At 37.1% G+C, this 16753-nt stretch overlaps 1 protein-coding gene across 1 annotated transcript in view; it reads right to left on the minus strand.

The window, feature by feature from the left end:
* The window catches only part of VWDE (von Willebrand factor D and EGF domains), a 100394-nt gene extending 85619 nt beyond the window's left edge, over nt 1–14775 (minus strand). The window contains 2 exon segments of the mRNA XM_027765747.1: nt 3827–4011; nt 14709–14775. Of these exon segments, the coding sequence (XP_027621548.1) occupies nt 3827–4011; nt 14709–14775 (252 nt within the window).
* Nucleotides 14776–16753: the final 1978 nt, after the last annotated feature.

The following is a 16753-nucleotide window of genomic DNA, read 5'->3' on the forward strand; positions in this document are numbered from 1 at the left end:
GCTAAATGCAGAATTATTTATAATAGCAAAATCTGAAAGTGTGCACAATGGCAATGGTTTAAATAAATATGATATATACTTATGGCATAATATTATTTTGTGAGTGATATGAATGTATAACATAAGATATTATAATAACATACAGCTAATGGTATATTTATCATGAATAAAAAGGGACGTTATACGATTGGACATATAACATGAGTCTTACAAAACAACTTAAATAAGAAACCATACCAAAATGTTAATGATAGTTATGATTGTGTGGCTGGATTTTGAATAAATGTTCCAATCTTGTCCCTTATTTTCTAAGGTTTTCTATAACACTCATGTATTACTTTATACATCACAAACTGAAAATTTACTTAAACAGACTTATGCTATCTTATAGAGAAAAAGAAAATTCTATCAATTCTCCAGTTGAATACTCTAAAACAGTGGTTCCAATCTTTTTGGCACAAGGCATCGGTTTTGTGGAAGACAATTTTTCCAAGGGGGAGGAGCGGGGAAGGGAAGGAAGGATGGTTTCAGCATGATTCAGGAGCATTACATTTATTGTGCACTTTATTTTTATTATTATTACAATGCAATATGTAATGAAATATTTATAAATACCCATAAGAGAGTATTTGCAGCTGCTCTCCTGCACTAGCATCATGGCCTTGGATCCTTAGGCATTAGATTCTCATAAAGAGCACACAACCTAGGTCCCTAGCACACACACTTCACAACAGGATTTGGCTCCTATGAGAGTCTAATGCTACCACGGATCTGACGGGGGATGGCAGGAAACACTTCTTCATAGGGCATAGCTCATCTCAAATAAAAGAGCCAGAGAAACCATTTCACTTTCATGTTTATGTGAGATTCTAAAATTGATTATAGCTAACTTTGTCAAAAGGAAAAAACACAAATATTTAAAGATGCAGTGAGTATCCTTGAAGCTTGCTTTTAAATTCTGATTTTTTTTGTTTCTTGCAAACAAAATGTTACAAATATGACAAGCAAATAATAATAGAAAAAAAGAAGACAGCCACAATGCCATAAATTAATGTTAACATTGTTAAAATTTGAATGCTTTCCTAATGTCTTTTACATTAGTGCTTAAAAAGAAAACTAATTCCTTCTTCTGCAACACTCACAAAATATATAGCAATAAAGGGACCAGCAGTTAGTGTAATGGCTATGTCGCTGGACTCCCACGTAGTCGACCGCGGTTCACATCCCGGACCTGGTGGCTTAAACTCACGCTGGGCGCATGTGCGTGAATGCCCAAGATCCCGAGAGGAGAATGGAGAAGGGATTGTGGAGTGGCCATCCCCCCTGGGGGGTGATTTCTTGCTTTCTGTCTCTCTGTCTCTCTCTGTCTGTCTGGCGAGTGCATGCGCCCTATAGCAAAAACATCTCAATATATATATATATATTACAAAAAAGAAAATGAGTCTTCTACTAAGATGTCTCACTCCAGGGGCCAGCAGATGGCATAGTGGTTAAATCACTGGACTCCCACGTGGTCGATCATGGTTTGAGTCCCGTACCTGAAGGCTTGAAATTCACACCAAGCATGTGTGCATGCATGCCCAAAATCCCACAAGGAGAATAGTGGAGAAGAGATTACAGTACAGCCATCTCCCTTGAGAGTGATTTCTCACTTTCTCTTTCTCTGTTTCTCTCTGTCTCTCTGGAGAGTGCACATGCCCTATAGCAAAAATCTGTCTTTAAAAAAAGAAAAAAATATATATATATATATGTTTTGGTTTATAAAGAAAATCTATTTCAAGAATAAAATTATAGTCAATATAATGTATAATTCCTTAGATGGTGTGAATAGAAATGTGATAGCAAAAACAGGAGTTGAACTGAAAGGGTAACTGGTCAAAAGTGTCATATGCAGAGATAATGCCTATTTCATGACAGTATCATGAGTTGAATGGGGACTATGAATAAATTAGGGGGAAACTTGCATTTGAAAATCATAAGTTAGAATGATTATTACACTTTTCAATAAAATTCAAGGAGTTACTTGACAAGAAATGTAAGCTAGTTGAGGAATACTCAGAAATCATGCCTTGCATTCATTCTTTTTGTGCTTATTTTTAAATTATTTTGGAAGAGAACACATTTGTCAAAGCTGCTTGAGTGAGAGAAGCCATTCAGGCTAATTTACTAAATAAGACACTGCCATAATGAGAATCCATCATAGAGTACGATCAAGAGAATAGATGTTGTAGAAAGCTAATTGCAGAACTATACATCCAATGAGATTCCATGTATAAAAGATCACAAATAGACAAAAGTAAACACAGTGTTTCTGAAAACTCCATGCTTGTGTGTACACAGCTACACAGTAAAACAAAGTACACTGCTTGCACAAATTGTAGACTTGAAGAGAAAATTTCAATGGAACCAAGGTCACATGACTTCACAGTATTTGAATTTGCTACAAGTGCACTGTACCCACTTTTGGACCAGAAAATACTAGGAAATGTCATTGCCAGGCTAAGTTTCCTTTAGGTGTGGAATAGGAGGGTGGAGCCTGTAGATTTCATATCATTAGTGCCCACAGTTAAGATAGGTGGTGGCAAGCAGCAAGTGACAGAAGTAATGCACTTAAAATAGTATATTCATTATTAAATTACTAAATTCTGTTGTGTACCACATTATTTCACATAACAGTTTAATTATATATGTTCATTAGGATTAAAGTATGTATGATGACATTTCAGGTCACCCTAAGAATTTCAAGTTCATTGTTGATCTATCTTGTATTTTTCGTTTGTATTCTTGATTATATCTTAATTGAATTTTTTTAAAATAACAAAGATTTTCCAAAGGAAAAGAAATAAGAATAGAATAAGTTCAGTCAAAACCTTGCAATCTGAAATTTAAATTAGTCCATCCCCCATCAGAATGACTGTTATTAAAAAATGATAAAATCTTAAAAACCGAAACCAACAAATAATGGTGATAATGTGAAGAAATTAGAAACTTCTCTTTTTAAAATTTTTTGCTAGAGGCATATACTCTAGTGAAAGAGAGAGAGAGAGACAGAGAACAAAAGAGAGAAAGTGAGAAAACATCTCTCCCTGTCATTTGGGAATGATCTTGTCACAATCCCTTCTCCTTCATTTCTCCTTCCTTCCAAGATTGGGCACACAAGCTCATGCTCCCGGAATGATTTTCAAGCCACAGCGTCTGGGACATAAACTGCACCATTATCCTGCCACATTAACCACCATACCACAGCCTGGCCCAGAAACTGGAACCTCCTATGTTATTGGTGGGAATGTAAAATAGGACAGCCAATGTGGAAACAATATGGCGGTTCCTCAAAAAGTTAAATGTTGAATTACCATATGCTCCATTCATTATACTTCTAGGAATATACTCAGAAAAATTTAAATAAGGAACTTGGACAGATATTTGTGTACCCATGTTCACAGCATCATTATTTGCAATAGCAAAATAGTGGAATCAACCTAGATGTCCATCTACAGATAATGGATAAAAAACACATGGTCTATCCATATGATGGAATATTATTTCCTTAAAAGGGAAGAAAAATGACACAAGCATCAACATGGATGAACCTTTAGAAGGTCATACAAATAAAACAATCCAATCATGAAAGCACAAATAATCATAGATACAGTAAGTAGAATGGTGGTTGTCGTGAGCTCGAGTGAACTGAGGGGTGGGTCAGGGACAGGAAGCAAAATAATAATAATAACAATATCTCAGCATAACAAATAAGTTGGTTGTAAGAAGATTCAATCCTTGTATGAAAAAACACATAAGGAAAAGCATATGTGGTGAACTGAAATACCTCAACACATTTGGTGGGCATCTCAGCAGGTTTGTCAAAGATGAGAAATCGATACCATCCTGGGGAAAGGGAATGGTCACATATCAGGTCTTGAACAGCTGACTGTTGGAGGTGCAATGAGTCAAAATGGACATTTCTATAAGGACTCCGAAGAAACTGGTGTCCCCCAGGAGAGCACTCCTGACCTAGGAAAGAAAGATGTATGTCTTTATGTAATGAGTTTTGTTCATTAACATAATTCAGTTCTTAATTAAAACTGATTCTCAAAACAGAAATAAAGCAAATAAATGCACTATTACACATAAATACCATTTGAAATGTCGGTCTTTCAATAAATCTAAGGTAACTTGTACTTCCCATAAACACAATAAACAATAACACTCTTTGAAATAAAATATTTAGAATTTTTGAAGTACTTAAACTTTAAGAACTTTATTTTTGTTCAGTTTGAATAAGCAATAGAGCTAATTTCTCTTGAGTTAGAATCTCAAGGCCCCATCATAAGGATTCTTCTTGTCCCTCATCCTTCAGATTTATTCCATTATTGACCCTGTATGTCCAGCTTTCCCCCAAAGCAGGCACATGCCTTAAAAATACTATCTGTATCAGATCCTGAAATGTGAAAAGTTGTATTAATCTTTTAATTATAATTGTATACAGTGCCCATATACTGAAGATTCCTGCATTCTTTGGTGCAGGAAATAATATAAAGTTTTAAACATTGTTTTTTCTTTCTTTCTTTCTTTGAAGCTTAAGTGTTAGAAGTCATATTTTACTATTAAGCACAGGAAAAAGAATGGGGTAGAAAGAAGCATTTTTAAGGGATGAATAAGAAAAGGCCATGGAAAAAAAGAGTCTTGTAGTTTTTTTCAGGACTCCATTTTCTGGGTAGTATTTGACGTGAAAGATACTTTTTCTGTCATACCCACAGAGGCAGAAGATATGTTCATTCTCTGAACATAAAGAGAGAAGAATAGGCAGCAAAAACTGAGTTATCTTACAAATGCAATTCTTATTTGAGATTGTATTCCCAGATACTCAATTATAAATTCCACAAGAAACTGTACTTATGTGTTATCGATATCAAAATATATTGTTGCTGTAGTAGGTAGAAATTTTCCAAATACTTTATATTAGATTTTTAAAGAAAAATACCATAATAAAGATGGTATTTATGAAACAGAAATGTGAAAGAATTTAGTCATCACTAAAGTACCTCACTATGAAAAAACTTATTCAAAGAATAAAACACTCAGACATTAATTACATAATTTTATTTTCAACATTATTCATTTTCAATTGCTAGAGGATGTGTACATTCTCACGACAGAGAGACAGAAAGAGGAAAAGAGAAAACACCACTCCATGGATGTGGTCACACCACAATCCCTTCTGCTCTATTTCTTCATCCTGTCAAGTTTTGGGGCACACATGAACATCCACACGATGTTTTTTAAGCTATCAGGGCAGAGATTCAGACTACAGTGAGTCATGTGGGATCCATTTCCCTTAATTTCTAGGCTCCAGGGATGGAGAAGGCTTTAGTTTTTATTCTTTTTCATTTTTTTCTTAATTTGTATTCACCCAAGAAAGATAGAGAGGAAAATGAGAATGCACTCTCCATGGGGCCCAGTCATGCCACATTTCTTTCTCCCTCATCTTTCTCGCCTTTCAAGATCTGGGGCATACACACATGTGTGTATATGCATTGTGCTTTTCAAGCTATTGCCTGAGACTCAAACCATGCAGTGGGGCATGTGGGATCCAGCTGCCTTAACCACCAGCTCATGTGCTGGCTAGGTGTCATTTTTTTTTTAACATAATAGATCTCTCTAAAGAATTATTTAGTAAAATATTTCAGGAGTCACCACAAAAAGATATTCTTTGTCTCTTACTCTTCCATAGTTGTACATTTCCATAGAAGAATTTAATTCAAAAAGCCCTAATGACTTTGACAATCACAAGATGTTAACACTAGATAAATATTTTATAAAAGTGTGTATAGTGAGAATTCAGAAGCACTGCTCTCATTTTATCTAATTTTGAAATAACTCCAAGATCTTTAATTATAAGAAAATTGCACCTGGTTAAAAGCTAAAAGAAATATTTTAAAAGAGATAATTAATGAGGTTTGTGTAAATGACTAAAATGTTTTCTGTGATTTCCTCTCTAGAATAGAATTTTATCTTAGTGTTTCAGTTTGTTTTTCTGTCGCTAAACACTGAATTCCATTCTGGGTAATTACAAAGAATAGAAGTTTTTTTAGTTCACTATTCTTGGAGCTCTAAAGTCAAGGGGCTGTGTCCATTGAGCGTCTACATGCTGATGAGGATTCTCTGCAAAATAATGTGACAGTGCAAGGCATCACATGGCAAGAGCTTATGTGCATGTTTGGATCTTTCTAAGCCACCAGCATCCAATAGTGGGGATATCCACCCAGATGATCTTATTTAATCCTAATTAATTTCCCCAAACCCTACCTCTAATACCATAATCCAGTTTAAGTGTCCATTCTCTTAATATCATATAAATGTTTAGAAGTTACATTCAAACTATAGTACTTGGGGGAAAATCAGTAACCCCATCTTTATTTCTATGTAGTATTTCTCCAACCAAAGTGTCCTCTAAGATTTTGCTTCTTTGAATAATTACTTCCTAATCCAAAACTGAAGATGTAAAAAATATTGTAGGAATTCATTTATGACAGCAACAATATTAGATAAATGTATAATATTTAAATAGGAATATTTATTGAATTAATTTATTTTTAATTAATATTTACTTTAGAGGAAAATATTATACAGTTAATAATAGCTCATTTTTTTCTTTTTAGAGGTTTTTCCTATAGGACGCGTGAGCTCGCCAGACAGACAGAGACAGGGAGACAGAAAGTGAGAAATCACCCCCCAGGGTGGATGGCCACACTGCAATCCCTTCTCCTCTTTTCTCCTCCTAGGATCTTGGGCACGCATGCACACGCGCCCAGCGTGAGTTTTAAGCCACTGGGTCCAGGACGCGAACCACGGTCAACTATGTAGGAGTCCAGCAACATAGCCATTACACTAACTGCTGGTCCCAATAATAGCTCATATTTTTATGTTGCTTTATTATTTTTTTCTAAAAATGTTGTCTCTTTCAGAATGGGCAAGGTATGTATAAGAAATTTTAAAATCCTGTTAGCAATGAACAAGCCACATTTAAAACTTCATTCGAACCAAAATTCTAGAGGTAATTAAGAGAGAATTATAATGATGGCTTGAGCTCCCATTTGGGAATTTGAGCACTTACCTCCTCAGGCACTTAAGGTATATAGCTCTATAAGACTCTCACTTAGTCAATTTCACAACATGTGCACTTTTATCAAACCTCCAATATATTTTTCACTTGAAACAAAAGAACTTATAAAATATACAATAAAAATTACATTTCTATTTATTAGGTATTCTTCCTGATATGATTAAGGTGGCTGAATAGAGTATATTAGAAGATGCAGTACTGGAATTTCAAATACTTTGGAAGGATACCTCAGGTTATAAATAATAAATACAAACTGACAGAACATGATAAAACATTTCTGGCTTTGTTTGTAGATATGAAGTAACCTTAAACTATATTAGATTGTTTTCTGTTTAACACGATGGCCAAGACTATAATTTTTTTAAAATTCAAGGTTGGTTCATAAACAAATATGTTAAGAAACTAATAAATTAATAATTTTATTTGTGAGGAATGAAAATGCCTTACACCTGAACACAGGCACTTCATAACTGAATATGTAATTATAAAACCTTCTTTACATTACACTTGAGGGATTTCAAGTATTTGTGAATTATTTTTTTCTTTTTTGGAGAGGTTTTTGCTATAGGGCGCATGCGCTCCCCAGACAGACAGAAAGAGACAGAGAGACAGAAAGCGAGAAATCACCCCCCCAGGGGAGATGGCCACGCCGAAATCCCTTCTCCTCCATTCTCCTCTCGGAATCCTGGGCACACACGCACACACGCCAGGCATGAGTTTAAGCCACTGGGTCCGGGACTCAAACCATGGTCGACTACATGGGAGTCCAGCGACATAGCCATTAAGCTAACTGCTGGTCCCAAGTATTTGTAAATTTTTAAAATCTCACAACCTTCCCCAAAGATGTGGGAAAGAAAAAATCCACTTTTCAACTTTAAATTTAATAAAAAATAAAAAGCTACCAATTTACCTTCTGAAATTCAAAATAGAATTTTGGGCTTTGAGGCAACATGAAAGATTTAAAACCAAGAAAAAAGAGAGTTTGCTAATCCTTTTCCTTTGCCCCCATTTATGCATGTGTGTATATACATAAATGAGGGCAGAGGAAAGGCTATATATATATTTAGAGAGGCTTTTGCTATAGGGTGCGTGCACTCACCTAAGACACAGAGAGACAGAAAATGAGAAATCTCTCCTGAGGGAGGATCACCATGTTGCATTCTCCTCCAGTCTCTTCTCTAGATTTTAGCCACACACGGACATGCACCTGGCATGAGTTTTAAGCCACTAGGTCCAGGACTCGAACTGTGGTCAACTACATGGGAGACCAGTGACATAACCATTATGCCATCTACTTATCCCAAACCCTAATTTATATATTAAGAAGCAAACTAAGTGTCTCCTAAAGAGAATACAAGCAGATTGAAAGTGAAAGAATGGAACATAATATATCATGCAAACAGCAACAATAAGAAAATTGAAGGGCCTAAACTAATATCAGGCAAAGAAGATCTTAAAACAGACAAAAATGTTACTAGAGAGAAAGAAGGTCACTTTATAATGGTGAAATGGTTACTCCATGAAGAAGACATACAATCATAAACCTATATGCACCTTATAACAGAGCACTGATACACATGAAACAAAATCTGACAGAAACTGAGGGGGAAATATACATTTCAATAATTAGAGTGACAACTTCAATATCTCACTTTCAACATGAATAGAAATATAGGCAGAATATCAATAGGAAACTAGAGACTATGAAACATTATAAACCAATTTGACCTAGCAGATCCATAAAACACTAGTCTCAACAACAGCAGAATATAAATTCTTCTAAAGTACACATAGAACATTGTCCAGGATACTATATGCTAAATGATAAAACTATTTTTTTTTAGGTTTTTGCCATAGGACAAGTGTGCTCACCAGAGTGAGGTGGGAGGAATGGCCACACCATAATCCCTTTTCCTCCATTTTCCTCTTGGGATCTTGAGCACCCATTCACACGCACCCAGTGTGATTTTCAAGCCACAAGGTCCAGGACTTAAACAGGGGTCAGCCATGTTGGAGTCCAACACCTTAACCACCATGCCCCAAAGCAATTTATTTATTTATTTATTTATTTATTTATTTATTCTTTTTTGAGAGAGAGTTTTTTGCTGTAGAGTGTATGCATTTGCAAGAGAGACAGACAGAGAGAGATAAGAGAGGCAGAAAGCAAGAAATCACCCCCTGAAGAGGATGACCACACCACAATTCCTTCTTCTCCATTCTCCTCTAGGGATATTAGGCACTCATGCACATATGCCTGGCATGAGTTTTGAGCCACTGGCTCCAGGGCTCAGACCACGCTTGACCATGTGGGAGTCCAGCACTTTAACCATGGAACCAACTGCTGTCCCAACAAATCTTACTACATTTAAAAATATGAAATCCACACAAAGTATGTCTTCTGACTATAATGAAATAAAATTAAAAATTAATACCAGAATAAAAATTAGGAAACTTATAAATATGTGAAAATTAAACAACCTAAATAACCACTAGGTCAAAGTAGAAAGGAAAGATAAAATAATACACAGCAGTAACATATCTGGAACTACATTGGAAGGTCTTGTATTTGCTTATCAAAGCCCCCATGAGTATAGCAGGCATATGCACATGTGCCTGTGATCAAGGTTGGCTGATAATGAGGGTAGAGCATGGTATGAAGATCCTGGTGAGAAGGCTTTCTCTATCTCTCTCTCTCTCTCTCTCTCTCTCTCTCTCTGCGTGTGTGTGTATGCGTGTGTCAGGAAAAATAAAACACTTTAAAAAGAAGAAGAAATGAAAAGATAAATACTTGGGGAAGAATTACAATGAAGACATAATCTACCAGAATGGATGGAATGCTGCTAAAGTGGTACTTAGAGGGAAATTGTAGAATAAATGCATATATTTAACAACGTAACTACAACAAAAACTAAACATAATATTAACCATGCATCTGAAAACATTGGAAAAATAAGCATACTAAACATAAATAAAGCAAAGAAAGGAAATTTTATAGATTGATGAAGAAATTAATTAAATTGAGAATACAAAGAAAAGGAAGAGAAATCAATGAAACCAAAAGCTGGTTCTGTGAAATAATCAACAGTACAGTTTTATTGGAAAACATTCTGGCTGTTCCTCAAATGGCTAATCATATAGTTATCCTATATCCTAGTAATTCTACTTAGTCTACAGCTAAGATAAATGAAAATATATGTCACAAAAGAAACTCGTACCTGGATGTTTATGGTAGCATTACTTTTAATAATCAAAATGTGATAACCCAAATGTTCATCAACTGATGAATCAGGTATATCTTACAATTGGATATTATTCTACCTTAAAATGAAATGAAGTACTAATACATGCTACAACATGAATGAACCTTGAAAATGTAATGCTAATTGAAAGAAGCCAGTCACAAAAGACCATCTATCATATGATTCCATGAATATAAAATAAACAGACTGCATAAATCCATAGAGACAAGAGTAGATTAGAAATTTCTTATGGGTGGAAATGCAGGAAGAGTCATGGAAGGTATAGGAGGGTGATAGCTAAGGGTAGTGTTTCTTTCAGAATTAATGAAGATATTTCAAAATTGAGTATAGTGATGGTTGCATATCTCTGTGACTATATTAAAAACCACAAAATTGTATTTTTTTAAAAATTTGTAAAGGACACATGACCTTGCCAGAGAAAGAAAGAGAGAGGAAAATGAAGAAAGAGAAAGCACCCCCCACCTCAGGGGACCATAATCAAATTCTAATCCTTTCTTCTCCCATTAGAATTTTGAGCATACATGAACATGTACCCAGGATGTTTTGGAGCTAGAACTGGGATCTGAACTGCAGTTGCCATGTGAGATACTGCTCCCTCATCCACTTAAGACCATGTGGGATTCAGTTTCTTAGACCACAGGGCCAGACTTCTAGAATTGCTTTGAGTGATTTATATAGTATATAAATTATAGCTTAATAGCTATACCTGGAAAAAAAGGTGTCAATAAATAAATTTCCTACTCACCTACTCAGATGTGAGTATATATATAATTATATATAATTAAGGAATATATTAAGAAATATATACCTTAATAGGTATATATCTACTCTATGTATATAATAAGATATATATACCTTAATAGGTATATATCTACTCTATTAAGCATAAAATCATCAACTTTACCACAATATAAATTTAAGACCTGCTAAGGGATACTGTTTGCCTTCAGTAGGGAGATGGCAGTTATTTTATTTCAAGAGAGATTTTTGCTATAGGGCATGTCCACTCACTGGAGACACAGAGAGAGAAAGTGAGAAATCAACCCCCTAGGGAGGATGCCCATGCCATAATCCCTTCTCCACTCTCCTCTCAGGATTTTGGGCACACATGCACACACACCTGCATGAGTTTCTTTGGTCAGCCAGTGGGAGTCCAGTGCCTTAATCTCTATGCTACTTGCCAACCCCATGAATGCATTTTTTATGTTATTACATGTATTTTTAAAAGATCTTCTTGAGAGAGGCAAGGGGCAGGCCTTCAGAAGAAGACCCTTCATGGGTTCCGAGAACTAGTGATTTCAGGGGAAAAAAGAGAAATGAAGATTTTTTCCTGATAATTCAGCCTCCAGCCCACAAACTCGAGTGGAGAGGCAAGGGGCAGGCCTTCAGAAGAAGACATTTTCATAGCTCCTGAGAACTAGTGATTTCAGGGGAAAAATAACTGCTGTGCGGTTTTCTATTTTTTGCTTTTTTTAAAAATAAATTTTTTAGGTTTTTTTTTTCCTTCTTTTTTTCTCCGTTTCTTGGTTGTTGTTGCTGTTGTTCTTTTTTCTTTCTCTCTGTTTCCTTTTCTTTTTCTTTTATCTCATCTCTCTGCTCTTCAATCTCCATTCACTGTGTTTCTAGACTGATCTAAGGGAACTATAGCCAAACATCCAAATACTATTAGGGTTAACATATTCCTCAATATCTACTGAATCTTCTGCACAAAGGGATCCAAACAGAATGGCAAAGAGACTCCAGATCACCACTTTCAGCACGCTCCTGAATGCTCAGATTGAACTGCAAGTTTAGGAAGAAAAATACACCATCCATCAGATGACAAAAATCACCAAAGGGCCACAAGAAATATGGGAAAGCAAGAAAATACCTCTTCTCCAAGGGAAAAGAACAGCGCCTCTTCATCTACAGACAGCTCAATGGAAATCATGGAAATATCTAATAAAGAATTTAGAACATTCATAATGGTGAATCTAACAAAGATGGAAGAGAAGAGAGACAATGAACTGCCGAAGAGAAAGGAGAAAGGAGCTGATGAGTTCCAGGAGGTGAGGAAATTTTTGCAAGATCTAAAAGAAGAATAATACACTTTTAAAAAGAATCAAATGGACCTATTAGAGATGAAGGCTATAATACAGGAAGTCAAAATCTCCCTTGAAAGTATTAAAAACAGACTAAATCTTACAGAAAATAGAATCTCAGATGTAGAAGAGAAAATCACTGGCCTAGAAAAATCCATCACGAAGATTGAGAAAATTGCCCAAAAAAATGAGAATGATATACAAAAAATACTAGCTACTATCAAAAGTCCAAACATCTGGATAATTGGTATCCCAGAAGGTGAAGAGACTCTTACGGGCATTGATAATCTATTCCATGAAATCCTATAAGAAAACTTTTCAAACCTAGAGAGGCACTCAAAGATCCAGTCTCAAGCACTATAAAGGACATCAAATAGAATCAACCCAAGAAGATTTTCTCTAAAACACATTATATCCAGATTGACCAAAACCATAGATAAAGACAAGATACTAAGATTGGTAAGAGAAAAATGGCAAGTTACCTACAAAGGGTATCCCATCAGGCTAATAGCAAACCTCTCATCAGAAACAATGCAAGCAAGGACAGAATGGGAAAATAAATTCAAAGTGTTAAGAGAAAAGCAATTTCAACCAAGAATACTATACCCGACAAGATTATCGACAAGAACATTCTCAGATAAACAAAACCTGAAAGAATTTACCAGCACCAGACCAGATCTCCAAGAAGTTCTCAAGGGAGTGCTATATCAGGAAAATTAAATAACAGACACACGGAAATAAGAGTTTAAAAACCTAAGAAAATGGCCAACTTAATCATAGGGACAAGTCTAGAGCTTGAAAAAAAAATAAAGATCTTCATGAATACCTAGTAAATTCATAAGAAAATCAAAGAAGTACAGACCAATGATACCTTTCTAGGTTGCCTCATTTTAAGAAATAATTAATAAATTGGGCTTTAGGGGACAGTCCATGGTTTAGTAGTTAGGGCACTGGACTCCCACATGGCCAACCATAGTTCAAGTCCTGGACCCAGCAGTTTGATACTCATGCTGGATATGTATGCATACACACCCAAAATCCTGAGAAAAAAATGGAAGAGAAGGGATTACGGTGTGGCCAGCCCCCTTGTGGGGGTGATTTCTCACTTTCTCTCTCTCTCTCTCTCTCTCTCTCTCTCCAGTGAGTGCATGTGTCTTATAGCAAAAATATCTCCAACAAAGGGGGTTTTAATATTCTTTTTAAATGTACAAGAGAGGGCCAGCAGATGGTGTGCTGATTAAGATGCTAGATTCCCACATGGTCTATTATGGTTTGAGTCCCAGACCTGGTAGCTTGCTTTCTTACTTTCTCTCTCTCTCTTCCTGTCTCTCTATGAAAATAAAAAAATAATAATAATGAACAGAATTACATATTTTTTTTAAAAAAAAGAGTACATGGGAGAGTACATACCCTACCTCCTGTTTACAGGGCAAACTTACATTAGTAAAATTGATAAAGGTCAACAAGATGACAAGACAAAATTATACTCTAAATGGTCAAAAATGTTGCACATGACTTTTTTCAGGTTGCAAAGTTGTGCACATATCAGATTTCTGAAAAATATAAGAAATGTATAAGAACAAATTACTTTTTATTTAATATTCTATCTGTATGAACACAAAAAACAAGCAGGAAGGGGTAATGAACTTTGCTCTATTTTCCTATTGTTTTAATGTCACTGTATTTTAAACTATGTTTACTTTGTCATGAGTGAGAGGTATGACAGATACCATCTTCAGAGTTCTCTATTAGAGTATCAAAATGGATTCTAACAGATACACAAAAGAATCATACGCAAACGTTAACGATTTACTGTAGGGATAAATCGTTCATCAGTTAGGTATTTCCCAGAGTGGGGGTGGAGGTAGAAATCATGAAGTTTGAAACTGAACTCTTGTAATTGGATTCACTTTCCTAAGGTAACTGGCAGATCCAAACAGTTTCTTACAGCAAATTCAAATGACTTTTAAGAGCAGGGATGTGAGCAGAAAACAAAGAAAATGGAAAAACACGGAGGATCTTAGAGGAAGAGGCGGCAACAACTTCTTGTGAGCAAAAAACCTGAAGAGCTCCAGGCTTTAGCGACTGCTTCAGACCATAACAGGACAGAGCAGACGCCGGTAAGGGACAAACATCAGATGAAACTGTCAAGTCGCCCAGGATGTCGCTTCTGTGATCAGAGAATCAGTCCTGCTCCTCCTCTGCTCAGCGGCGCCCTTGCTCTCCCGACCACCAGCGCCCTACCTGGCTGAGTTTCCCCGCGAGCCAGGAGCGTCAGCGCGATCAGCGATGCCCAGACTCCGCCAGGCATCGCTGCTGCAGCAGGTGGGGCAGAAGCGTGGCAGAGTCCTGGCTGCAGACTTGGCTGCAGAGGCGCGGAGGATGGTGCAGTGCAACCCTCCTCTCTCTGGACTTTCTCAGTACTTCAGCAAGGCCTTCAGGGAAGCTGCGTGTCCTTGCTCTGGGCCGCAGCCGTTCCTCCACAGGGATAGCGATGGAGCCTTCGCACAGCTTCTCTGCAACTGCCCCCAGCCCCCCAACCTTGACTGCGGGGTTGAAAAGCCACGCCCAACATGTCCTGAGGGCCGAGACACGCCCAGCGCTTCCTGGCTGTGGCTCTACCACCTTGGGTGTCACCCTGCAGTCACACAGCCACTTTCCTGGCATGTAGCTTTGGAATGCACCGTCTGGGCCTACCAGATGCCTTCAGAAAACCTGGTAATCCTAGAAACCGATCAGACTGACCTCCAAAATAAAGAAGCCTTGCAAGGTTCTGTCCAAAGGGTCATGTTGCTATCTGCAGACAATTCTTAACTGCATGAGAGCAGTTAAGAAGAATTTAACAGCTTAGCAGTTAAGAATTTAGCAGTTAACTCTATGAGAGCAACTCAGCGCCCTCAGTGCTGAGTTGCTCTCATAGACAAACAAGCTTCTCAGAATTCGCTCCTGTCACCTTAAGATTCAGTGACGAACTATGGAAGGAAGAAAGATTAATGTGCCAAGAGTAGTGGCTTTTCCTCTGCCTCTACGACTAGTTTTCAGAAGTGGAAGAAATTGTGTTTAAACACTATCCAAACTATGGGGGCTTGGCATCACGTAATTACTGATGATTCCCAGACTTGTTTGAGTGACCCAGTGACCCAGGATCCTTTGGCACATGACTACATAACTTCCCAGCTGCCCTGGGGGTGGCTTCCAGCACAGTTGTCTTCAGAGGTGAGATTGCCTCTCCAGCTTTCCAGAGAAAGCAGTTTCTCAATTCAAATGATTCTACACTGTTTTTGTTTTTTGGTTTTCTGATTTTTTTTTTTTGTCGTAGGGTAAGTGAGCTTGCTAGAGACAGAGAGAGGGAGAGAGTCATTCCAAAGGGCCGTCTCCTTCATTTCACCCTCCTTTGTGGATTTTGGACACACTAGCCACGTGCCCAATGTATTTTTCAAGCTACTGGTGGGGAACTTGAACTGCTTAATAGGCCACATGGGATCCAGTCAGCTAAAACACCAGGCCACAGACTGACCCATTAGAAATCTTTCAATGTCTTGGGACCAACAGTTGGTGTAATGGCTATGTCACTGGATTCCTATGTAGTCGACTGTCGTGCATGCCCAAGATCCCAAGAGGAGAAGGGTGGAGAAGGAACTGCAGCGTGGTTGAGTGGCCATCCCCCCTGGGGGGTGATTTCTTGCTTTCTGTTTGTCTCTGTCTTTCTGGCGAGCGCATGCGCCCTATAGCAAAAATATCATCTCCGTCCCCCACAAAAAAAGAAATCTTTCAATGTCTGGAAACGAAACCTCACTCTCTTTAATTTTCTCTAATAGTCTCAGTCCTTGAGACTCCAATCCATCACCTGGGACTTTGCGCTCACAGATACTTTAAGTGAGGGGAAAGAAGACACCAGTAACAAAGGGTAACCCAGGGGTCCTCGTGGGCACCAGGGTTCACAGTTCCACCTATAGATGTGGTGGATCAAGGTTTGATTAGGCATGGAGAAAAGAGGTGGGCAAATGCTTACAGAAGTTAATTTCTAATTGATTATAGTTATTTCTCATTAAAAAAATATAATTTAAAAGTTTAAAATCTATCTCCAAAGTATTAATCTATCTTGGAAAATAATTTCTTTTTGGTCCACAAAAAGCTTGTGTATTCTTTTTTATATGCAGAAAGAACACCTGATTATTTAGGATAAAAATGATTAATAACTTTAGTGGTGTGTGGGCAGGTGGTTTTCTTCTTAAAGACATATTATGGAAGAATGATTTAACATAGGCAGGAAGAAAATCAAGAGACTT

Source organism: Tupaia chinensis, unplaced genomic scaffold (assembly GCF_000334495.1).
Source record: "Tupaia chinensis unplaced genomic scaffold, TupChi_1.0 Scaffold139677_1, whole genome shotgun sequence".
Classification (NCBI taxonomy): domain Eukaryota; kingdom Metazoa; phylum Chordata; class Mammalia; order Scandentia; family Tupaiidae; genus Tupaia; species Tupaia belangeri.